The sequence below is a fragment of the Lutzomyia longipalpis genome, chromosome 1 (genome assembly GCF_024334085.1).
Source record: "Lutzomyia longipalpis isolate SR_M1_2022 chromosome 1, ASM2433408v1".
NCBI lineage: Eukaryota > Metazoa > Arthropoda > Insecta > Diptera > Psychodidae > Lutzomyia > Lutzomyia longipalpis.
The window spans coordinates 42,641,889-42,664,467 of NC_074707.1; the positions used below are offsets into that span (position 1 = coordinate 42,641,889).

A 22,579-nucleotide genomic window follows, 5' to 3' on the forward strand; every position below is an offset into this window, starting at 1 on the left:
TTTTCATCAATTCTGAAAAAAAGTTTGTTAGCTTGTTCGTCGAAGTTTGTAATTTTCATGAACATTTTTAAAAAATTATAAAAGAGTAAATAAACATAAAAACCAACCTTTTACATCCAATTAAAATTCAAAATAAATAAAGTTTTGTTCTTCAAACCAATAAACTTTGATAAACTTCTACTACATACCTTTCAACAAACTATTTATTCAGAATATGTACTACATGTAAATCATTCTTAGAGCTCTAATACTATTTTTCTCATTTCTTCATGATTCTTGCTTTTTTTCCGAGCTTTCAGAAAGGTATAAAGCAATATTGTCTATTGCCTCAATCTCTTTTTATGTTCCTTGTAAAAACATCATCCTGCCGTATATTTCAAGAATGTCTTCCTGTTGATTTTTATGCTACCCCCAAGGAGTTTCCTTCTTTTCTTTTTTTTTACTTTTACTTTTGTGACAAATTGTGCACTTATTTATCAAATAAACATCCTCTTGAACGTTTGAGCTTTTCGGGTGAAAATCGTGAATTCTGTACAAATCCTTGGGGGATCAACATTTTCTTTCAACAAATTGCATTTTCCGAGGTGGGAAAGTCACGTATTTTTTTTCTTTCGAAGTATTTGTTGAAAAAGTGCAATACAACGGGAAAAATGGGGGGACGGAAGGGCATTAGAATTAATAGAGGAAGTGGAAAATCAGTGAAAGAACAGAAGAATCAGAAGGATAAATTTTTTATCAGTATTTTTTCGTATTTTTATATAGAATTTCTTTGATTCGTTGATCTCGTTGACCCAGTTCTGTCATCAATTCTTCAGCAGATTATTTCGAATATTGCAAAAAGAAAACATCATTGATTTTTCTCTCAGTATATAATATGGTTTATTTTTTTAATACAAATAATCATACATGTATTGATTTCGTAGTATTTCTTCACGCAAAAAAATCATCATTTACCAATAAGGCTAAATAGCTCAAGAAATGAAAAGAAAAACATAATCTCGTTCAAATCTCTTCCAACGAATTTTTAAAAACGTTTTCATAAAATTTTTCTCTCTAATTTTTCGAGGAAAATCTCATTTTAAAATTAATATTGCGTTAGGGAGTTTAATAATAAAATATTATTTTGTTGGTTGAATATTTATTACTTCATTTGGCTAAGTTTTCTTTCTTTTTTTCATAATAGGAAGATTAATATATTCAGTAACACATTTAATTCCATAATCTTCAAGGGAAAGTGAGTTTTGAGCATCCCTCCTTCACCCTTGAAGATGTGAAAATTCCGCTAAAAACTTTAACAACTATTTATTGAATTTATTTCTTTCTTATTCACTAATAAATCTCTTTGCATTTTTCTGGGCCATCATCAATTTTTTTGCCCATCAATGGCTCTCTCCCTCTCCCAACATTCTCTCATGTATACAAAAAAGGGTTGCCAAAAAAGTTCATTCATTTATTATCAAAAATTTTCCAATATGCAAAACGCGCAGGAGAACAAATGAGGGAATTACAAAAAAAAGCCTTCTGACTAATTGTTTTTCCATGGAAGTTTCCCTCACATAGTTTTTTTTTCTTCTCTCTCAAACGCCCCCTTCCTCAATTTTCATCAATATTCTAAATTGTCCTAAAAAATATTATAAAAAGAATAAACAGTCCCTAAAAATTGATTTTTCATTTCTTTTATCTTTAGAATATCCTTTTTATGGTGAAATTACGATGTAATTAATATTTATTTATCCATGACAATATATAAATGTTTTATCAGTTAGTTGATTTTGAATGTTTTCTTTTTTTACTTTTAACTTTTATGATCATGGATTGAAGATACAAAAACAATTTCGTCCAAAAATCACTTTCAGCTGATGCTGTGGCTTTGATCAAATGTTTGTCGTGGGGCTCCTTCGGGATGGTAGAGCCGAGGAAGTTCTCACGTAGAAATTATTGCTAAATAAAAAAAGGAGGAAGAGGAGAAAATTTGTATATACACACCCTGTACCAATTGACCTGTTTTATTGGGGTATTACTTCACAGGGGGAGAATAACTCTTTCTGCTTCGTTATTGGAGACTTCATCCGCTATACGAGGGTTTTATGTATATAAAACAATACAGTCTGTTCTTTAAGAGGGTGTTTGTTTTGTTTTATTTCGTAATAAAATTAAATTACTTTCTTTTATATTAAATCAATAAGCTTTTATGTGCTTTTTATATTGTTTATTAGAGGGGTATTCAGTAGATTGCGTAAAAATGAAATAATTGAGGCGTAAAACCATTAAAGAAATCTTAAAAGGTTGAATCGATTCTGTTATAAATCTGTTCTTATTTTACGTTTCGTCAGTTATAAAATTTTCGGTATTCCATGAAAAAATTTTAGTTTGGACAATTTATTTTATTTCTTTAACCGAGTTTTAAAGGGAAATTTATTTTTCCAGGGCTCATTTAAAGATCTTTCTTACTGTTTTCTGAACCAACAAATCCTTTGTTTTCTTTTATGGGAAGGCATAATTTACTTTTTTCATGAAATCTTTTAATTTGATTTATTTCACCCCATTCGCGGGGCAATTTGAGACAATAAAAAGGACAAAAATTAGAAGAAAATTTATTTATCTTTTAAGAATCCTCAGAAAAAAAAATTATTATTCTACGAACTCATCTAACTCTACAAAATGTTTAAGAAATCTTTAGACTTGATAAAGAAAAATAAATCTTGTTTCATCTGGCCCCAATTCCTCTACATTATTTCAATTTAATTAACACGCTTTTTAAAATTTAAAAGGAAAGTTTAAACGAAGATTATTCTTTCCGAAATTAATAAAAATTTTAGTAAAAATCATTAAAAATCAACAAAATTCAAAAATAAATAAATAAAGAAAATCAAAATGAGTACCCCCTTTTCGAACAGAAGGTAATAAAAGTTAAAATTCTTGGGAAAACCAATAAATTGTGCGATTGATTGAAAAATGCGAAGCTTTATCTTGTCCTCGCAGCAAATTTTATCCCTTGCGAGTCTCTATTTTTATTTCTTAAGCGTATTGGAAAGCAATAGAAAGCAATAAACTAAATTCCATTTTCAGAAAAATGGGGTCGTGATGGAATTTATAGTGCGCACATTGAATTTTAGAGTTTGCAGAGAAAATTTAAATTGAAATATAAAGTAAATTTAATTTTGAGAAGATTTTGTGAAAGATTCCTTTTCTTTCACAAATTCTTCCTCTCTAGAAGCAACATATTTTAGCATATTTTTTTTTTGTTCTACAATCAAATGGAGCATAATTGGGATCATCTTTTAGGATTTGCCAAAAGGGAATTTGGTTCATTTCCAGAAAGGAAGAATTATGTAAATTTAATGACTTTTATCCTTAAACTTCCTTTCATCCTACTGACCCAATTTTGCCCATTTGACTGTATAAATTGGCACAAATCTCCAGAAGCCTAATTGATTGAGAGTTACTCTCCCCATGGGAAATGGTTCGATGGAAACCTTGGATTGGCTCCATTTTCCACGCACTTGCCCATCAGCAGACCGGAGGACTTCCTGCCAAGCGTGGCGTACGTGTCAATGGGTCCGCCACTGGCGTAGGAGACTCTCCGTTTGGGGCTAAATGTGCTATAGATGGAATTTCCCTCGCCATAGAGGCTACTCCTATTCCCCGGTGTACTCTTCACCTGGTAGCTGAGATCAGTTGTGTAGTTGGGACGTCTGAGAGATGTTCCCGAGAGGAAATCTCCCGTTGTATGTCGTTGTGGCAGGAAATCCTTGTACCCATTGACAGGGGCGGAGTTGTGTTTGCTGCTGCTACTCGAGGAGGACGTTGTGGAATCCGTTGGCATCCTCAGGGGGCGATAGTACTCATGAACACCCCTTGAATGATCTCCAATTGTCACTGTGGGACTCTTCACGTACTCCGGAGGACGGGATTTGGATCTCGATGATTCACGATAGTAATCCTTGGCTGCTGGCCCAACAATTGTGCTCACACGTTTGGGTTTCTTCTCATTGAAGCGCGTGTAGAAGCTCTTCCGACGAATACGATCCACGATACTCTCAACGGAAGCTGGATGATCATGTTGCGGGGAAATCACATGGACGGGATTCCGGGAGAGTTTTGTGAGGGGCGGAGGAGAGTTAACGATCAAGTGATCATCTGAGCAAACTGACCAATCATCAAAGTACAGCTCTGGTTCATCCGTTGGTGAGAAGAAGGTACTCGTGGAGGCGCCGCAGTCAATATCATAGGGACTCCGGGAGTCTGATGAGTAGCTGGCCATGTAGTCAGATGAGGGTGTGTGGAGGTGATTCTGATTGATTTCCGCTGTTTGATGATTACTCTGATGATTGACTAAGTTGTTATTTGTGAAATTGCTGACTTTGGGTTCAACCATTGAGTGCCTCTTGCTTGTTTCAGGGCAACAATCCAGCTTTGTAAAGTCCAGCATGAGACCTTTCCTATTATTTCGAATCCTCTCCTTCTCCTCCACACTCTGTCCCATGGCCTCTCCATTGGAATGCCTCTTTGTCACCTGCATTGCTGCTGCTGCAGCTTCTTCACCACAATCTGGACAATTTGGTAAACATTTCACGGGAATCTTCGTGTTTCCATTAACCTTATCCTGCTTCCCAAGTTGCTGCTTCTGCAGATGCTCCGTAATGGTGACAATGGTATCACTCTTCGCCCCAGTGTAGGGATAAGTTTTCTTCAGCTTACTCACAAATCCACTCGATTTGGGACGTTCCTTCACCCCATTGTAATCATTCTGATGCAATCCCACAACATTCCCAATGCTCTTGGTACTCCTCACGCGATTCCCACTCTCAATGCTATCCTTTTCGATTTTCTTAAATAATCCCAAAACACGATTTACTGCACACTTATTAAATGCACCTGGCATATCTTCCACACTCACAGCACGCTTTATCAGCCCAGATTCCGTAATCTCTGAATTCTTGGGCACAGATCTCTCCCTTAAATTACGAATCATGGCATCAATCTTTGATTTCCGCTCAAGTTTCGCAGCAGCTGAGGATTTTTCATCAACTGCCTTGGAGTCATCTTGCGGAGGAGGCTCCACAGACTTGGTTTTCTTCTTCTTGATCACAATTGTTGGGATTTCCTCTGTCTTCCCTGCTGAAGGGATGTTTTCACCCCCATTTAGTATGCAATCCTTTGATTTGGATTTTTCAGGTTTTCCCGCTGCAACTTCCTTCGTTGCATTCTTCTTCTCTTTGGTCTTGGTGTTCTCTTTGAGTTTCTCAAACTTCTGACTTATGCTATACAAGAATCCCCGGCTCTTCTTTTCCGGAGATTTCTCACGAACTTCCTCAATTTTTGGAGGAGTTTTCTCAGACTTCTCACTCACATTATTGCTTGTTTCAGCCTTTGGAGGTGATTTCTTCACAACCTTAACGACTTTCTTGATAGTCTTGGTTGCAGGAGGATTCCCACCACTACTTTCTGTTACATTTTTCGGAGGAGATTTACTAACCTTTGCTGGCTTTTCGGGTTTCTCAATCTTCTCACCATTTGTAATTCCATTCAATTCTACTGCTGCTGACTTCTTAAATTCCTTCAGCTCTTTTGGAGGTGTTAGTTTCGAATTTGGGAAGCTCTTTGGACGTACCTGGCATTTCTCTTCCTGAATTGGCATTTCCACGGTGATCTGAGGGATATTCTGTTCATTAACCAGGCTACTTTTGCTCTTATCTGGAGAGATTTTCTTAAGTTTTTCAGGTTCCTTATTGGGATAGGATTTAGGGCGAATAAGTTTGGATTCTTTCTTCTTTTCCTCACTCGGAGGATTATCCAGGAGCAAATTAACCGAATTTATTTGTTCTGTGAGATTCTTAACTAAATCCATATCATTGGCAGTCAGGCTTGATTGATTGGTATCATGCTTGGCAGGGATTTTGCTTTTTGATTTTTGTTTCTTCACCTTTTTCTCTTCGCCAGTCTTCTCTGAACTATCGGATTTTGATTTGGATTTCTTCACTTTGATTTTCGCTGCCTCCTCAGGGGGAGGATTCTCAGATTGCTGCCTACTAATGTTCTGTAGTTCATTGAGAATTCGATCTGTGAGTGAAATGTCGCTCTCGCAACTTTTTGCACCTTCGGAGAGATCCCGGGAACGGGATAAACTCCTCCTGCGAGCACTGATCAAATCCAGGGCATTTGCTACGGGATCTGGGCTATATTGTGGGCAATTTATGAGATGCTTCCGGCGGCTTAGTGTTTCATCTGGGTTGTATTTATCCGTGAAGTAAGCGAGACGATCTTCATTTGATTCCCTCTTGTAGCGATCGTATGAATCGAGATTCCTCTCGCGACTCCTTTCGCGACTCTTCTCGCGGATTTCTCGAAGAATCTTCTGGGATTCTGCATCACGTGCTTCACGATCAGTGACGTAGATACTCTCCTCGCGGGGTGTATCGAAGAAATCTGGACGTAGAAAACGTGATATCCGCCTCTGGGATGATCTCCTCCTAAGGACACTGTTGTCGGGGCTGATAACAGGTGGAGGAGAGAGGCATCCACCAATTGGTGGACGTCCATAATGTTCCTTTGTCGGACTCATACAGGATGATCGTGGTGGGAGTGTGTCGTAGTACCTATAGGGCGATGGGGGCTTCTCGTAGTCACTCTTCCTTTCCAACGTCATCCCGTAGTTGTCCGAATAGGGTGAATAAGTCTTGTATTTGTCACTGGTATCACTTGAATACGACGATCTCATGGAATCTCTGCATCTGCTTGAGCTTCTTGACTCCTTCTCACCCACATCGTACTTTGATCGGCTCAAACTCCTCCTGTACACACTATCCCTGTCCAGATCTGTGACTTTCCCACCCAAATCCGTAACATCTTTAATCAAATCTGGCTTCCCGTCGCTTATATCCCTTCCCCCACTGAGGCTTCTCTTGTAAACCTTCTGGGAGTTATTTTGTGTTGCATTATTCTGCATTGAGAGTGTCCTGGAGAGCTTCTTTGCCTGATTTGGTGGCAATTTCGCGAGTAATTGATCCTGGACACGTTTCGAAAGAGCCGGCGTGATACTCGACAGCGTCTCGAGATCCTTCTTCGTCAACCGAAGCTGTGATAAATCCAAATCAGCCAAATCGAGATTTTCACCTGAATCCCCTCCATCACCATCGCAATGATCACTTCCACTCCTCTTATACTTATTCTTTGTTCCTGTAAAAAGAAATACAACAAATTTCCCTCAATACAGACAGCAAACCAGACTGCAATCTGCGGCATTTTATTTAAAAGAAAACTTTTCTTCAACTTCTGCAGCACCTGCAGCACAGCATAATAAATTTTTTATTACTCAGGAAGAAAATTGAAATTATATAAAAAAAAGGAATATAAATAAAAACATTCCATTTACTTACTTGTGGATCTCTATAAAATTCTCATTCACACGTCGAACAGCGATTTCTTTTATTTTTTTCATTTATTACTTTCTCATCTCTTTTGCTATCTATCCTTTCTTTTGTTTTTTTTTTTTTCAAATCAACAAAAAATGAAATGCAAAAGAGATTGTGACGAAGAGACAATTGAATAAAAAAATTAATATTAAACATTTAATAAAGTGCTGCAACGTTGCATATGAAATTTCTTTGTGCACTTTTGCAAATTAAATAAAACCAACGAAAAAAACGTTTTTAGATAAAAAGCACATCATATTAACATTATGTATTTGATGAGAGTCTGTTTTTTTCTATGCTAAACACACACGGTCAGAAACACAAAATCACACTGAAACACACACTGAAAAAGAGATGCAATTGCAAAGAAAAAAAAATTAAATTAAAATTAAACACAGGTGAGCAATTTTGCATAAAATATCACAGGGTGGGGAAATTGTGCTATTGAATTAGGATTTTTTTAATTATATATTTTATTAAATTCATTTGTGCATAAAAATGTTATTTTTAAAACAATTTGGGGTTTGAGTTTTTAATGTTTCAAAGAACGCTGAAAGACATCGATGGATGCTTAAAACGGGGCAGGATTGTTTAAATAAAAATAAATTGAATTCTAGCAAAAGGAATCTTCTGTAATAGATTTTTAATGTTTTAATCTTAAACTTTATAGATCCAAGAATATCCGGAAATTAAATGAATTAGGTTCTCTTTTATCCTTAAAAAGATTTTCAGTTTTCCCCTGATTATCTTGTAAAAATTATCCTAAAATTATAATCAATTTTAATTGAAAAGGGGTTATGAAAAAGCTCAAAAGATAATATATTTTAGCGCAATGGAGCAACAGTCCAATTAAAAAGCTTCTGATTGGAAAATTTTCTACGGAAATGATCTAATTTAATTAAAAAAATATCTTGCCCTACAAAAATCATCAAAAGTGTCTTCTATCTCAACACTAGCATTTCAATCTATCTTCTAAGCCTAATGAAGGGGATGAAAAAGAGGTGAATAAGACTATCGAAACGTTCAAATATTGAATTGAATTTAAAAAAAATTCTAAATTTCCTTCTTTCTTCTATCTCAAAGATTCCATTTCAATTTTCATCCTAACAATTCAAACAAAATATTTTATGCAAAATCAACCTCCCAAAAAAATCAAACTAAAACTTAAATAAAATCTGAAAGCTTTCATCGTGATGAAAATAAAAAGTGTTTGATGGTGTATATAAAAAAACTGTTTTAAAAATAATAATAAAAATAAAACTCACGTGCTTTTTTCATGACTTTGCGTAGCACTTTCGTAGGTAGTAGAGTAGTAGGGTGGTAGTACACATTTTTTGATCAGACAATTTTGAGGTGATTTAGTAATTTCGATTTTGTTTTTTGTTCATTTATAGGTAGTTTGAGCGCGCGTTAGTTTTCTGTACAATTTCTCTTTCTCAAAAAATGTAATATTTTGCTTAAATTATTTTTCTTTTTTTGCTGTTGGTGTTGACTGTGGTTGTGGTGGATTGTTGATGGCGTTTGAGAATCATTTCTGGGGGGATTTTGAGCATGCGAACCCCACTGCAAGCACAAATCAAGTACAGAGTAGAAATATTGAGTTAAAAAAAACAAAAAAAAAATCAAAATGCAAACAAAAATTAAATATTATTTTAATTATTGAAAAAATAAATCTAATGATCAAATGCTAACAAATGTAGTCCATAAAAATTTGTAGCAAGTTATATTAAGTTGTCAATTAATCTTTCTCTCATTCTCAACAAATAATAATATTGCTTTCTAATTAGATTAGAACCATTATATTGATAAAACATTGAAAAAACAAAAGAAAATCTTATGCTGCAAAAGTGCGCCAAAAAAGGTCACGTAACAGAGTTAATAGAAAGACAAAAAAATGTTATTCCAAAAACTCGTCAATTAAACTATGAACGAAAATAGTTTTTTCTCCAATTTTATTCTTTTCACGAATTGAGGTTCTTTTTGAAAAATTAAAAAGGCATTTTAAATGATTCATAATATTCCGAAAATCAAACTAAAAATGTCCCAAAGGTACTTTTAACATTATCAGCCAAATAATTTCTCTTTTTTTGTAATACACGAAAAGAACAATTTTTGAGAGAAAATTCAATTGTCAGGGAAATTATTAATTCTTTTTAAAATTTAAAAAAATAAAATGCAAATATCTACATTCAACAGAAACAATTAATTTAAATAATAAAAAATAACCAATATTTCTTTTATTAAAATAATAAAAAAAAAAGAAATAAAAAAAACACTACGGCACAACAGTCAAATCGGTTAATTGGTAAGAGTGATTATTCAGCTTTTTAATCAAAGAAAATTAATTAAAAAGAATTATCAAAAAATATGTTTGTGCGTATTTTTTGGAAACAGAAAATATACAAGAAAAAAATTCCACGGCGGTGAAAGACAAAAAATCCCGATTAATCGAAATTACGGCACGAAATAAAGAAAAAGGACTCGTTTTTGAAAATTTCAAAAAGATATTTATTGAATTTTTTTTAATATATATATTATTTTCGTTCATGATATAATTTTTGCTTATGTTTATATATAAACATTTACAAAGAAATACAATATATGATTAATAATTTTGAGACTATTGTATTAACTAAAAAAAAATGTTTTAATATCAACGTCAACAAACTACTTTTTTTTTAAATAAAAAGAAATCAAATTAAAAAATCTGCAACAGTAGAAATTCCATATATAATGTTTTCTGTATATTGTTTCTACTTCTTTTTTTTTAAATATATATTATATCTTTCTTAAAGTGTTTGTTTTTTCACTTTGTCTATTTATATTTTTACTCAAGACATTATGAAGAAAAAATATGAAAAATTAAACAAAAATTCAAAAGTAATAACAAACCTTTGCCCTAATGAATAAAATCCTTCATTTTTTGACTAATTTTAAAACAAAAAGAAAAAAAAACACGAAAATTCTCGCATTCATTAACATCAACAATTTACTTGTATAAGAAAAGAAATAGTTTGATAGAATTTATGGCAAAGGATAAACACATTATTCAAAAAAAATATATGTTGATAAGGTGCAATAAATGATTAAAAATTGTAGATCTTAGATAGAAAAAAAATCTGAATATTTTTTAAATCTTCATTATTTTACTGATTCTTGCAAAAAGAATAAAAACGTTTGTAAATATAATTTCTATAAAATAGAAAGTAGCGGGAGAAATATTAAAAAAAAAACAATAATTCAAAATCCAAAAATTCTTTTAAAAAATGGACTAGAAGAGTGTCAAAGTATTGGCACAAGAAATACAAAATTAGAGGATAAAAAAATTAATAAATTTTCTAGAATGCATTTTGCATCAAAACTAATTAAAAAAAAAAAGATCTAACACGCTACTTTCTCGCTAGAAAAAAATCTTTAATCCTTATGTATAATTTATTTGTTGTGTCTTCTCTTTTTTCTCACTAAATATTTAATTTAAAAAAAATGTAAAACAAAAAACAAAAAGTGCCCAAAAATGTATAATATGATAAAAAATATTATATCTGTGATAAAAGGTTTTGAATGCCAAATAAAATTGGTCAACAAATCAATCAAGTTAAGAATTCAAAAAAAGAGAAGAATAATAAGTAAGAAAAAAAAACGTCTCAAAAGTAAAAGTTTGTAAAAACGGAATACAAAACAGAAAAAAATCGAGAGATTTTACTTTGAAAAGAATTGACGATAATCACCTCTTGGTAGAGTAGATCCTGTTGAGCGCGAGAACATTGAGTCAATGTCGGCCGTCAGGTCACGGGTCATACTAGTTCGCCAGGGATGACCTCCATTATTGAGGCGACTGCAAGAGACACAGAAGGGGAAAGACAACATTTATCTACTACCCATTCTGACTGCAAAATCAATAAATTTACCACCCCCACGCCGCCACCATCCCAGTGGTAATTGAAAATGTACACACATATTCTCAACGTGCACATATATTACGTATGTTCACCCCCACACATACATAATGTTTTGGATCACATTTTCAACCCTTTGATTTATTTATTTAATATTATGGGAGCTAAGCTATCACAACAAGGGTCAACGAAATGGTCAACAAAATGCTAAATTATTCACTCTATAAACGTGAAAATCTGGTTGCCCTCCTGTAGGAGAATTTTTTCTCAAGGGAAAATTGCAAAAAAGAATTCTTTCAAAATTTTGATTTTGATTTGGGAGGAAGAAGAATTTTCGCATTGAAAAATTCTTTAAAAAATCATTTAATAAGTTTACTAATAAACAGATATTTTCACTCTAAATTCCTGCAGTACTTTTATATCGTATTCAAATCAACTTTGCACAGAAGCTCCACCAGGTAAATAAGTAGAGTTGAGTGAGAATTTCAATTTAATGAAATTTTCCACCCAAGAGCTTTTTTTAACCCTCCATAAACCGTAAAAATGATCACCCACAGACCAATAATTTAGTATTACTGCTCAATATTTCTAATAACTAGATGGCAGCACTTGCAAAATTGTGACATCATTGATTACATTTTTAAGCAAATTTTACTGACTTGTTGCAGATTGACGGATATCTCATTTATTCTTTACAACATTTCGCTTCATATTCCGACTGTTTCCTCGAATGAATTGTTGAACCCATACAGAAAAAATGATTGAAAATCCTTCAAAAACTGTTTCAAAATTCTTCAAAAAACTTAATGAAACCTCGCTTGATTATCTACAAACCTAATTAGCTGAAAAAATATTTAGGGTCAGTCACCTACCCCTTGGCACTACACGTGAATATTAAAGGCATAGCGTACAGACGGTTAATTAGCAATTTCTCATTACGTGGCGAAAAATTCTGTTATCAAAATAATATGAATGGACACGTACATATGTCCTTTTTTTTAAAAAAAAAAATGAAGCTTTATCCTATGAAAACAGAGATTAAATATGAAATTATTTCAGTTTATTAAATCCACCAGAGATCCAGGTTAATTAAATTAAATTGTGTAGCACCATTAACCATCAAACTCAATGGGAAGAAAATTATCCAATATGGGTTTTTTTTCTTGAATGATTTCTTTACATTTTGAAGAAGCTTACTCACGAATAAAATTTTGCGCAAACTACTCGATATTCATATAAACATATATAATATATTGTTGAATCTTCAACTTGTGGGTTAAGGATTTATATATATTTTCATGTAACTTAAATGCAGTAAATAAAATATTTACAGCAGCAAATGTGAATAAAGTAAATCAACCATGAAAGGGAAGAGATGGTGCAGAAAATGTGTGTGTGCATTTTGGGGAGGGATGATGGTTAAATGAAGATGAAAAGGGAACCAATTTATACCTCCCACACTGTTACTTATCATACAACACAATATTGCTAAAATGATAACCACCAAATGGTACAGCTCCTTGTGGAGGAGCATAAAATGACAAAATGTTTTGTAATTTTGAGGGTTGTTTTTATGATAAGAAGCATAAAGAGAACACTTACGTTACTTTGGTTTCAACTGTTTCACTCCTATATGAGTAACTTTGGTGAGATGGGTGAGTGGTACTGAGAAATTTGTTATTGTTTTAGTCAATCGTCAGCAAATAAAAACGCCATTAGTATGAGATAAAAAAAATAAAATCAAATAAAAAATAAAACGCAAAGAGGATTTAAAGAAAAAATAAATAAACTAGGAATGTAAAATAAGTAGAGATGATAAGCTTACCTTCCAAAGGGATCATGATGCCAGAAGGGAGTGTGTCCTTGTCTTAGGTTGGACATAAATCTCGAACTTGGAAGCCCCGTAGTTGTATCGTTGTTCACATTTATCCGATTTGTCAGGGCACGCACCTGGGAAATGCAAACAAAGAGAAAATCCCCAATGTTTTGTAGAACAGGTGAAAAAGCAGGAAATATTAACAAAAGTATATATCGACAGAATATAGAAAATATAAAAAAATTGACATACTCGTTGCAAGAGAGTTGAGAAGAGATTTTCAGCTGTGAGAATTTCAAAGCCATCCTCATCGTCATCTTCTCCGGAACTTGCAGAATCCGCAGACGGATCTTGATTTATTTTCTTCGTGGGACGTGTACTCCTGCACAAAAGACAAATCATGCAAAATATATCAACGTGTGTGTGTGGAAGAAAATTCGTCTATCTCCCATTTTCTTCACAGGAGAATGCATTTTTGCTTGCTTTTTGTAAGCAAGTGAAGAAACTGGAGGAAAATCAATTCTCACCTGAGACGATGCATTGAATGAAATCTTGGCTCATCCATGTCGTTCTCCTTAGTCAGTGAAGTGTGACGATGGAGTTTGTTGAATAGTGAATCCTCTTCGGAATCCCTTTCACTCAACAGTGACCTGAAAGTGTAAACATTTTTCAGTAAAAAGGAACCCTCCATGATAAAGAAAATTCCCAAGAATCTCATGAGATTTCTTCCCTCGAGGCCATCAGAGTTGAATTTAAGAAAAAAAAGGAAGAAGAATAAACCAAGATAAACTTGACTAACGTTTTTCTTTCTTTTTAATTCTTCTTGGTAGATTTTCCTGCTTAACTTTGATATTTTTATTAGAAGCTTCAAAAAATACTTTATGTGAAAAAACTTCTTCAATTTAAATTAACAAGAGAATTAAAAGAAAATATTATTTGGAAAACTTTCATATTGAAATGAAAACCATTTCAACTCGAATTCCCATCAATTCACTTACCCAATTCTCTTGGTACGACTCGCTGTACTCCTGAATGTCGAACCACTAGCTGTTGATTCGGATGGTTCAAGACTACCAGCTCGTGGTGTTATATAGCCCCCACCTTCGACCGCAATGGGAATAATAAACTCCCTTGGGCTCTTCTTAATCGGCTGATTTGTCCCACCCGCTACATTTTGCTGGCTCTGCGTTGCCGACGTGGTTGTCGTTGTTTCTGTATCGGACTCATTTGTCGACTGCCGTGAGAGCGATGTAGCCCGGAAGGGATTGGAAGATGTTGTCCTTATGTAGGTGGAGGGACGGGCAATTGGCACAAAATGCTCCCTCGCCTGCGGCTCCAGGCTCATGGCACGCTGATGAAGTGACAATGGACTGTAGGGTGTTGAATGTTCACGAATGGGTGCACTTCGCAAATCTGGCATTTGGTGCTGCATCTCCGTGGAGAAGCGCATTCCTGTCTCTGGTTTATTGGACGGCTCCATTTGCACTTCCGGTTTCGTTGCCTTGCGACGGGGCAGTGTAGCGGATTTTAGGACGATTTCAGCACGTGAAGTTTTCATTGTACCCTCACCGGCGGGACTTTCTGTTGTCGTACCAACAGCAACCGCTTCAGGGGAGAAAACATTTTCAATTACTCCACCCACAAGCACTACTTCTCTACGGTTTGTTCGTACATTCACACCATGAGGAACATGATGTGCAAAGAAAATTTTGATCCCCCCACCCTAATACTCTCTGTAATCTCTCTTTTAGCTGTGACAGAGCATAACTCTGCTACTCAATATGCATTTTATGCTCTTACAATAAAAGCTGTGTGTCTTACGTTTTGGGATTGAAGCAGTTAATGGTTCCCTATCGAAAGTCCTCTGTTCGGGAGTTGATACAGAAAATGTAGCCGTCCTCACATCATTTGGATCCGGTCCAACTTGCAGGCGCATCGATTTCTTTTCACTTCCCGTAGCTGATGGCACTACGCTTCCCGATATTGACCGACCATTTATACCAAACGGTACAGGAGGTTTGCGAATACCTGCCAAGCATGGAAGAAGGGGAGAGAAAAAAAAGAACAACACCGGATCCCCCCGGAAGAGGGACATCCTATTAGTATTCACTATGTGCTATGGACACCAAGAGGACAAAATGTGTGAAAGTGTGCGTTTCTTTGTATAATTTCGTGCTGTTTAGGAAGCAATATAGGGGTCATTTTCGTACCCATGCATAATCTTCCAGGCTGTATGGCATTACCAATTATTTCTCTGGCATTCTTCAGTTTTCTCTGGCGTTCGGCATTCTCATCGGAAACAGCTACATTTTCAGTCTTGGCACACAGTTGATCTACATCAGGATTCGATTCGTTACGAGCCTGTATTTGAGAGATAAAAATTGATTTTAAGACATTTTTCCTTCTATTTTCCCCCTTCAAAGGTGCATGAATATTTTATGAACTTTTCATGTTAAAGAAGAAAAAATCTCAATACAAGTTTAGGAAAAGTTTTACGATAAAGCTTTCACAATGTGTTTTCCATGGGATTCCTTATAAATTTCCTTATTGTACAAAATTTACAAAAGGAAAAACTCTTAATTTTTAATAAATTCATTGAAATAGAAGAAATCAAAAGTTGTAAAACAGAAGAAAGGAAAGTTTCTTGAAAGGGATTTCATAAATGGAATGAAATTACTACACTATTACAAGCGTCACGTATACACTCGGGGAGTGAGTGGAGGTAATAAAATTTTCCCAGCTTTTGTTGTTATATATAAAGCATCACCTGATTGAGCAGTGCAATTGAATTTTCCATTGATTTCCTTGCGTCTTCAAGCGAAAAGCTCTGCACAGAGCCCTTGGAATCACTACTCTGCAAATCGTCCTGGTGCGATTTATTCACAACCTCTCTCGTTGAAGATTTCTCCACGGTGGGTGCACTCTCCTCCCTCCGTACTTCCTCACTGCTTGTCACAGCACGTTGCACCGGTGGTGGTTGGGTTACCACCTCCTTTTCCACGCACTCCGTCGTTGCTGGGACAGAGGCACGACGTTCTGTGTCCCTTTTGAAACCACTACTTGCCCCCACACCTGGCACAATAAACTTCTTTGCCCTATCACTCGCTTGATTTGCCATATTCTGGAATTTTTCTGCCGTCTCGAAGATACGTGAACGTCGTCGTTCCGTTGGTTTTGTGAGATTCTCCTCCGGTAGGCTATTTTTGCGCTCCACCGCAGATGCTGGCGCAGCACTGGGTGCATCCTCATCAGCCACTTCTTTGATGGTTGACGCCAAATCTGCTGTTTTATTCTTACTCGCTGTCTTTCGTACACCCTTTGCGGGAGTTTTCTCGCTTTCTTCACTCCCTTTTGCCGCCCCCGCTGCTACTTTCTTCTTTATCACTTTCTTTGCCTCCGTATTCACTTCCACGGGTGCAACTTCCTCCTTAATTTCCGTCACATTTTCCCTGACAGTCTCACTAGGGGGTGGCGCCTGTAATACTTCCTGCTCCGCTGCATCATCAACTATTGCCTGCGATTGACTCTCGGGAATTGCCGGATCGACATCCATTGCTTCGACAATTGTCAATGATTCATTCTTGAGATTCTCAGTGGGTTTCTCCTTCTTCTTAGCACCTGTTGCATTTTCCATGGATACTGTTGTTTCCAATTTTCGCTTTGGTTGCGCCTGCAACACAATAACAATCGTTTATTGACAACTACACGGACCACTACAAAGTATAATCTCTCGTACATCCCACAGAAGTACTTTGTTAAATAAATCCAAAGTGTTTAAAAGCTTCTAATACGTAGGAGCTTAAGAGCTTTATCATTTGTCACATGATTAAATTACATATGTAGGTAGCTAATGGAAGCTTTTTTATCTATTTGCATTTGATTTTTTTCCCCAAGATTTTTAACTAAATTAATTAAAAAGTAGAGCAAGTAAGTACTTTATGTGATATTATTACTCAATTTTCATCTAATAATATAGCAGAGAATTCTTTTAAAAAACGTGCCCAAAATACTTCATTAAATTTTTTATTTGATTCTTTGGAAAAGTTCTCGAGACGTAAAGAATAAAAAATGAAGTATATACTTGGAACTTTTCCTCCTTCTCTATTATATGAAAAAAAAGTAATTCGTAAAGAATGAAAGAGAAACTTTATGGAAATGAAACTCACGGGACTTTCTGCTGGTGTTATTGTCCTCGTTGGTGATGGCATGAGTGCTGCCTCACCACCCGCTTGTACCATGTCGATGATCCTCCTCTCTGCTTCAGTGCTACCCAAGTCGATGATTGATCCCACAGAATGACTTCTCGTTACGCGGTCTGTTGCTTTGCCATCTTCCACACCGGGAACAACAAGTTGATCCGCTGTGACGGATGATGGTGCCAAGGAAAGGAGAACGTCGAGTCTAACGGGTGTCTGATTGGCCAATTCCTCCGCTAAATCCAGACAGGATTCATTGTAGCCCTCATTGACCCACCAGTGATTGCAAATTTGCTCAATTGTGGCTCTTCGCTGTGGGCACACCGTGAGCATTTCACGAATGAGCGGGGAAGCTGGTGAGGGTTTTTTGGGTTCATAGTAGTCCCCCTGGCTAATTTGCTTCACCAACCGCTTAAAGTTGGACCCATCAAAGGGCATAGCACCGTACACAAGGGTATAGAGGAGTACACCGAGTGACCAGCAGTCCACTTCGGGGCCTTGATACGGTGTCCCCTTTACAATTTCCGGTGATGCGTATAGGGGCGATCCGCAGAATGTCGCCAACAGTCTTTGCTCGTCGAACACATTGGAGAGACCAAAGTCTGCAATCTGCAAAAATAGCCACATACTCGCGTCCGATTAATGGGTCGTTTATTTTTTGACACACACGCACACCATACAGAAAAAGGATTGATTAATTTCCCACCATCCATTCAACATTGATATTCGTCTGGATGGATGAGAAAAAGTCATGCTGCGGTAGCAATAGGATGAAGAAAAAATCAAGAAAATGAAAAAAAAATACCTTTGCGTTGCCATTCTCGTCCAAGAGAATATTCTCTAATTTAAGATCACGATGGCAAATCTTGTGCTTGTGACAGTAGTAAACAGCTGTTGCTATTTGTCTGAACACACGACGAGCTTCCTCCTCAGATAGCACCTTCCTCTCCGACAGATAATCATACAGTTCACCACCCGCCGCAAATTCCATGACTAGCACCATTTTCTCACGATTCTCAAATACTAACATCGTCGGTAAAAGAAATGATAAAAAAGACGCAAAATCAGCGATGTAGCAGAAATGTGTGACATACGGATGAAAAGGAATAATCAAGATAATCACTCGTGTAGTCTATTTGTTCACTAAATGACTCCATTTTTGCTGTTGCTCCCATTTTTATTTAGTAACATTCAGCAATCATTCCCTTTCACACCGAAAAATTTCATCTACCACCCCCACCTAGCCTGCCACTCACTTACATATAGCTTAATCCACTCGCCCTAAAAATTTGTTTGGAATGAAGGCCAAGGCAGGAGGTGGTGTGTATATAACAAGAAATGGGTTGCCTATACACGGAATCCCTGATATAGAGGGGAAAAAAGGAAAATTCCTCAATTCATTCCTAGCCCCCAAGACCTAAGAAATATTTTAGCACCTTTCGTGTTTCACGGGTACACTACATTTCCCTTATAGTGTTGCTCCTTCACACAATTTTCTAGCACGACATCATAGCTAAGAGGTAGGAAAAAAAAACGAGAGACAGGAACTCCCCAAGAAATATTCAACATTCTCCCTTTTGACGTTCTTTTTCAGCCCGCCCACGTATAGGAAACACTTTCCCCTGGAGAAAAGCGCGTTTTATGGATGCTTTTCATGTTGGGAAAACATTAAAGGATTCCATACATACGTATATAGCACCTCCCCACGTCAAAGGTGTTGTACGTTTTCAATGAAATTTATAAAAATTGCAAAAGAAAATCTGGAAAATATTTTTCCCTTTTGTCCTTTTTTGCTTATTTTGTGAAACTGAGCTTTTTGTACAACTATCTCGGGAATTTAAGTCATAATAGAATTATTTATGAGTCCCTTGAGGACAATTAATTAATTTTTTTATGTTTTTAAAATGAGAATTTTCATTTTCTCTTCATCTTCCTGTGAGCTTTTTTTTATTATTTTTTTTTAGTCTTTCAGCCCTATTTTATTAATTTGTTACATATTAATTCAATTCACGAGAATTAATAATTTGCAGATTTTTGAAGTTTTCATCGGTTTATTACCCCTTTTGTTATTATTGAATACATTTCACCGCAAAAAGCTCAAAATTCTTTGTAATCCAATTTCAGTTTTTCATTTCAAATTAATTTCTATATTAAACCAAAATTGTACTGAAGCACGTCAAATTCAGAGAAAATTCTCAGAATTTCCGCGAAAGTTTCATTTTGTTATTCATACATGTTTACGCGGTGGGGGTGGGGAGTGAAATTAAGACGGAAATGTTTTGACTTACCTTCATAAATATGAATAATATTGGGGTGTTGTACAGAACTCATAATTTGCACCTCACGCCGAATCCTTATGAGATCCGCTTCAGTTTCAATTTTGCATTTCTTAATCGTCTTAATGGCCACCTCCTGACTAGTCTCCTTGTTAATTCCCAGCTGTACTTTACCATAAGTCCCTTGTCCTAGTTTCTTAATTATATCGAACCTGTCGGAAGTCAAAGAGAAACCCATTAAATTTCCAGAGCACGCCTGCATGTGGCCTAAAAACGGGAGGAAGTTTTAATGTGATATATAGTCATACCTCTGCCGAAGTTTCTTCCTGTGATTATTTAACTTAACAGTTCCTGTATTGCCGATACCGCTCATTATATTGTCCACAGCAGCCTGGTTGGGGAAGCCAGTTGGTGCTGTCGTTTGAGGTGTTGGCAGTGCATTTGGCGCCCCTGCCTCTGTTGATTCTCCAACAACCATCTTTCCTTGTGCGTTTTATTCCTGCAATAATGGTAATACACCACACATGTACTACATACAACTAATTGTCTCAAGACGACATCAAGACACTCTGTTTTAATACTCGTTAAATGCAATTGAGTTGGGAGATATTATAGAATTGGCACACGTGTTCAAGAATAATTGCCAAGAGAGACAACTCCTAACTAAAAGAGGGAGCTTTTCCGTTCTCTCATTTTCCCTTTTTTCACTTCGTTTTTTTTTATTTTATTTCCCTTTCCCCGAGTTTTCTTTAATCAACACTCTTGTGAATTTCTAGTGTATGCGACTTTGCTGCGTTATCACACTCTGTCGCAAAAAAATCTCTCTTCTCATCCCTTTTCATTCACAATATGGTGAGAAATCTGAGAAGAGAAAAGTACCATTATTGGATAGTTTTTCATATATCCTACGAGGTAAATTGTCGCTTCGCTCCAATTTTCCTCGCCCCGCTTCGCGGGGGGTTTTGCGCTTCGCGCAAATTTTAGAGAAAAAAAATTGTGATGATTTATACGTTGATTGGAGCCACTCATCAACCCCAAAAAAATTGCAAAGAGAAGAAATCATTTTCATACAACATTTCAGGCGCGAAATTCAAAAATTCGCAAAAAATGCATGACTGTTATATGGGGGCTACCTGAAGGGGGGCTTTGGGGGGAAAATGGATACGGCCACTCGAAACCGCCTGTTATAAGGAGCCTCTGTACCAAATTTCATCACGATCGGTCAAACGGTGTAGATTTGTATAGCCGAACACGACGGAAGATTACCAACAAACAGACCTTTCTTTATTATATAGATTAGCGTCATCCAATTCTGATTGAGCTTTCTTGATCAAATAAGAAGACAATTTTCTTATTTTACCATTCCATTCATTCATATCACACAACCCCCAACACTACTGTGGGGGTATCTTGTGCTCTATATCTCTGAATAAATGAGAATTCTAATTTAGAGATAGAAAGTGTGAAAGGAATAGCTTTTTGGATGGGAAACAAACACTTGACCTAATAAAGGTCATATAGAAATTTTTATAGCTATGTGTACCTACACTCTATTATTTTTATCAGCTTCTTTTAGTCCTCCAAGGGATGAAACTTGAGCATGGTATATTAAATCTATTTTCCCACATTGAGATACAAGTGCGAGAGAAAGAAAATTCTCCGGGGTATTGAAGAAACAGAGAGGGCAAAAAAATCTAATATACCGGACAGAGCTGTGCTTTCTCAATGAGTTTGGAGTTTTCCAGATAAGGGATTGAAATGTATATAATAGTGAAAGCTCTGAAAGCTCAATGTTTAGAAAGAATTCAATTAATTTTTATCGATATTTCTTCGCTTTTCTTCTTCTCTACAAGACTCATCACATTCATTATACTTTCGACAGTTTATCTAGCAAGATTTCGTGCAAACATTGAGCTTTTAGCTTCAAGGAAATCAGCAAAAAAGAATAAAATTTCTCTTCATAGCTTGCCTAAATTTTCTTAAATATTTTTAATATCTATGATTTTTCCAACTTCGTAGGAGGAAAACAAAAAAGATTATAGGAAAAGAATGGGACACCATGCCGACATAAAAAAAAGATTCCCAAGGAATTCCTCCCATCTACCTAATTCCGCGTGTTTATATGATAACAGACGCCAAGAGGAAATACCTATAAAAACACGAAACACCAAAGTATGTGGATTATGTATTAATAAAATGTCTCCATTCTCTCTATACCCTTTTTCTTCCAAATTTCTATACTCTTTTCCCAGCCATGGCAGGAAAGTTCATTCTGCCCTCTGGGGATTTTAACTTTTCCAACTTTTTCGGGTAGCAATTTTTTCGGTATGTGTGTACTCTACATATGGCAAATATTGCAGGATATATGATAAAAATGATGATAAAGCAAGTTGCGTTGAATTAGAAAAAGTTAAATTTCAATTTAAAGCTTTTTCTCCCCGAAAAAAGAGAAGGATTTGGTTTGCGGATTTGTGACACTCTGAGAGGAAGATTAAAAAAAAAACAGCACACAAAAACTCTGCCGAGGAAAATTTATTTAGCTCTTAAGATATTTCTCTCACTCAATAATTCGTGAGCGTTATTTTTGCGTTAAATGTCCCAAATGAAAAAAAAATGTATATATAGTGGCACAATTTAGCACACAAACATGTGTTTTTCTCTTCTCAGCCTATAATTTTCGTAAGATTTAAAAGAGAGATATCTTCCTCCGAATGACAAGAGAGAAAGACATTCCTGTAGGAATTTCTTAAATTCCACACTTGTGGGGGAAATTTCCCAAATAGCTCGAAATGGAAAATTCGGCAAAATAAATAAATTTTCACACTTGATAGAAGCCCAAAACGACGAGAGGACATAATGCATCGTCATTTTTATTTTTCAAGCCATTTGTGAATGTCTCCGGAGAGGGCTCCACACTGCCGTGAGAGAGAAAGATATGAAAATCTCTTAAGAGATGATTAAGGCGCGTTTTCACGCCCAC

The 22,579-nt window shown here is 35.8% G+C and overlaps 3 protein-coding genes across 9 annotated transcripts in view; 2 read left to right on the top strand and 1 right to left on the bottom strand.

Moving 5' to 3' along the window:
• Positions 1-22,579, top strand: part of LOC129787458 (fork head domain-containing protein FD4-like) — a 416,355-nt gene that overhangs the window by 248,426 nt on the left and 145,350 nt on the right. The gene's annotated exons all lie outside the window — the stretch shown is intronic.
• Positions 1-22,579, top strand: part of LOC129787473 (HIG1 domain family member 1A, mitochondrial-like) — a 170,434-nt gene that overhangs the window by 54,653 nt on the left and 93,202 nt on the right. The window lies entirely within an intron of this gene.
• Positions 851-22,579, bottom strand: part of LOC129787408 (uncharacterized) — a 48,807-nt gene continuing 27,078 nt past the window's right edge. For 2 of the 7 annotated variants that reach the window (XM_055822962.1, XM_055822963.1), the window contains exons 2-16: positions 19,908-20,098; positions 19,612-19,811; positions 18,129-18,346; positions 17,294-17,932; positions 15,895-16,797; positions 15,338-15,488; positions 14,949-15,155; positions 14,126-14,732; positions 13,655-13,777; positions 13,380-13,509; positions 13,137-13,261; positions 12,914-12,976; positions 11,144-11,250; positions 3,477-7,179; positions 851-1,941 (exon numbers count right to left, since the gene is read on the bottom strand). In XM_055822962.1, the coding sequence (XP_055678937.1) occupies positions 1,875-1,941; positions 3,477-7,179; positions 11,144-11,250; positions 12,914-12,976; positions 13,137-13,261; positions 13,380-13,509; positions 13,655-13,777; positions 14,126-14,732; positions 14,949-15,155; positions 15,338-15,488; positions 15,895-16,797; positions 17,294-17,932; positions 18,129-18,346; positions 19,612-19,811; positions 19,908-20,077 (7,413 nt within the window). In that variant the 5' untranslated portion in view covers positions 20,078-20,098 and the 3' untranslated portion in view covers positions 851-1,874. The remainder of the gene's footprint in view (positions 1,942-3,476; positions 7,180-11,143; positions 11,251-12,913; positions 12,977-13,136; positions 13,262-13,379; positions 13,510-13,654; positions 13,778-14,125; positions 14,733-14,948; positions 15,156-15,337; positions 15,489-15,894; positions 16,798-17,293; positions 17,933-18,128; positions 18,347-19,611; positions 19,812-19,907; positions 20,099-22,579) is intronic. The other 5 variants (XM_055822965.1, XM_055822964.1, XM_055822968.1 and 2 more) reach the window with 5 other exon arrangements.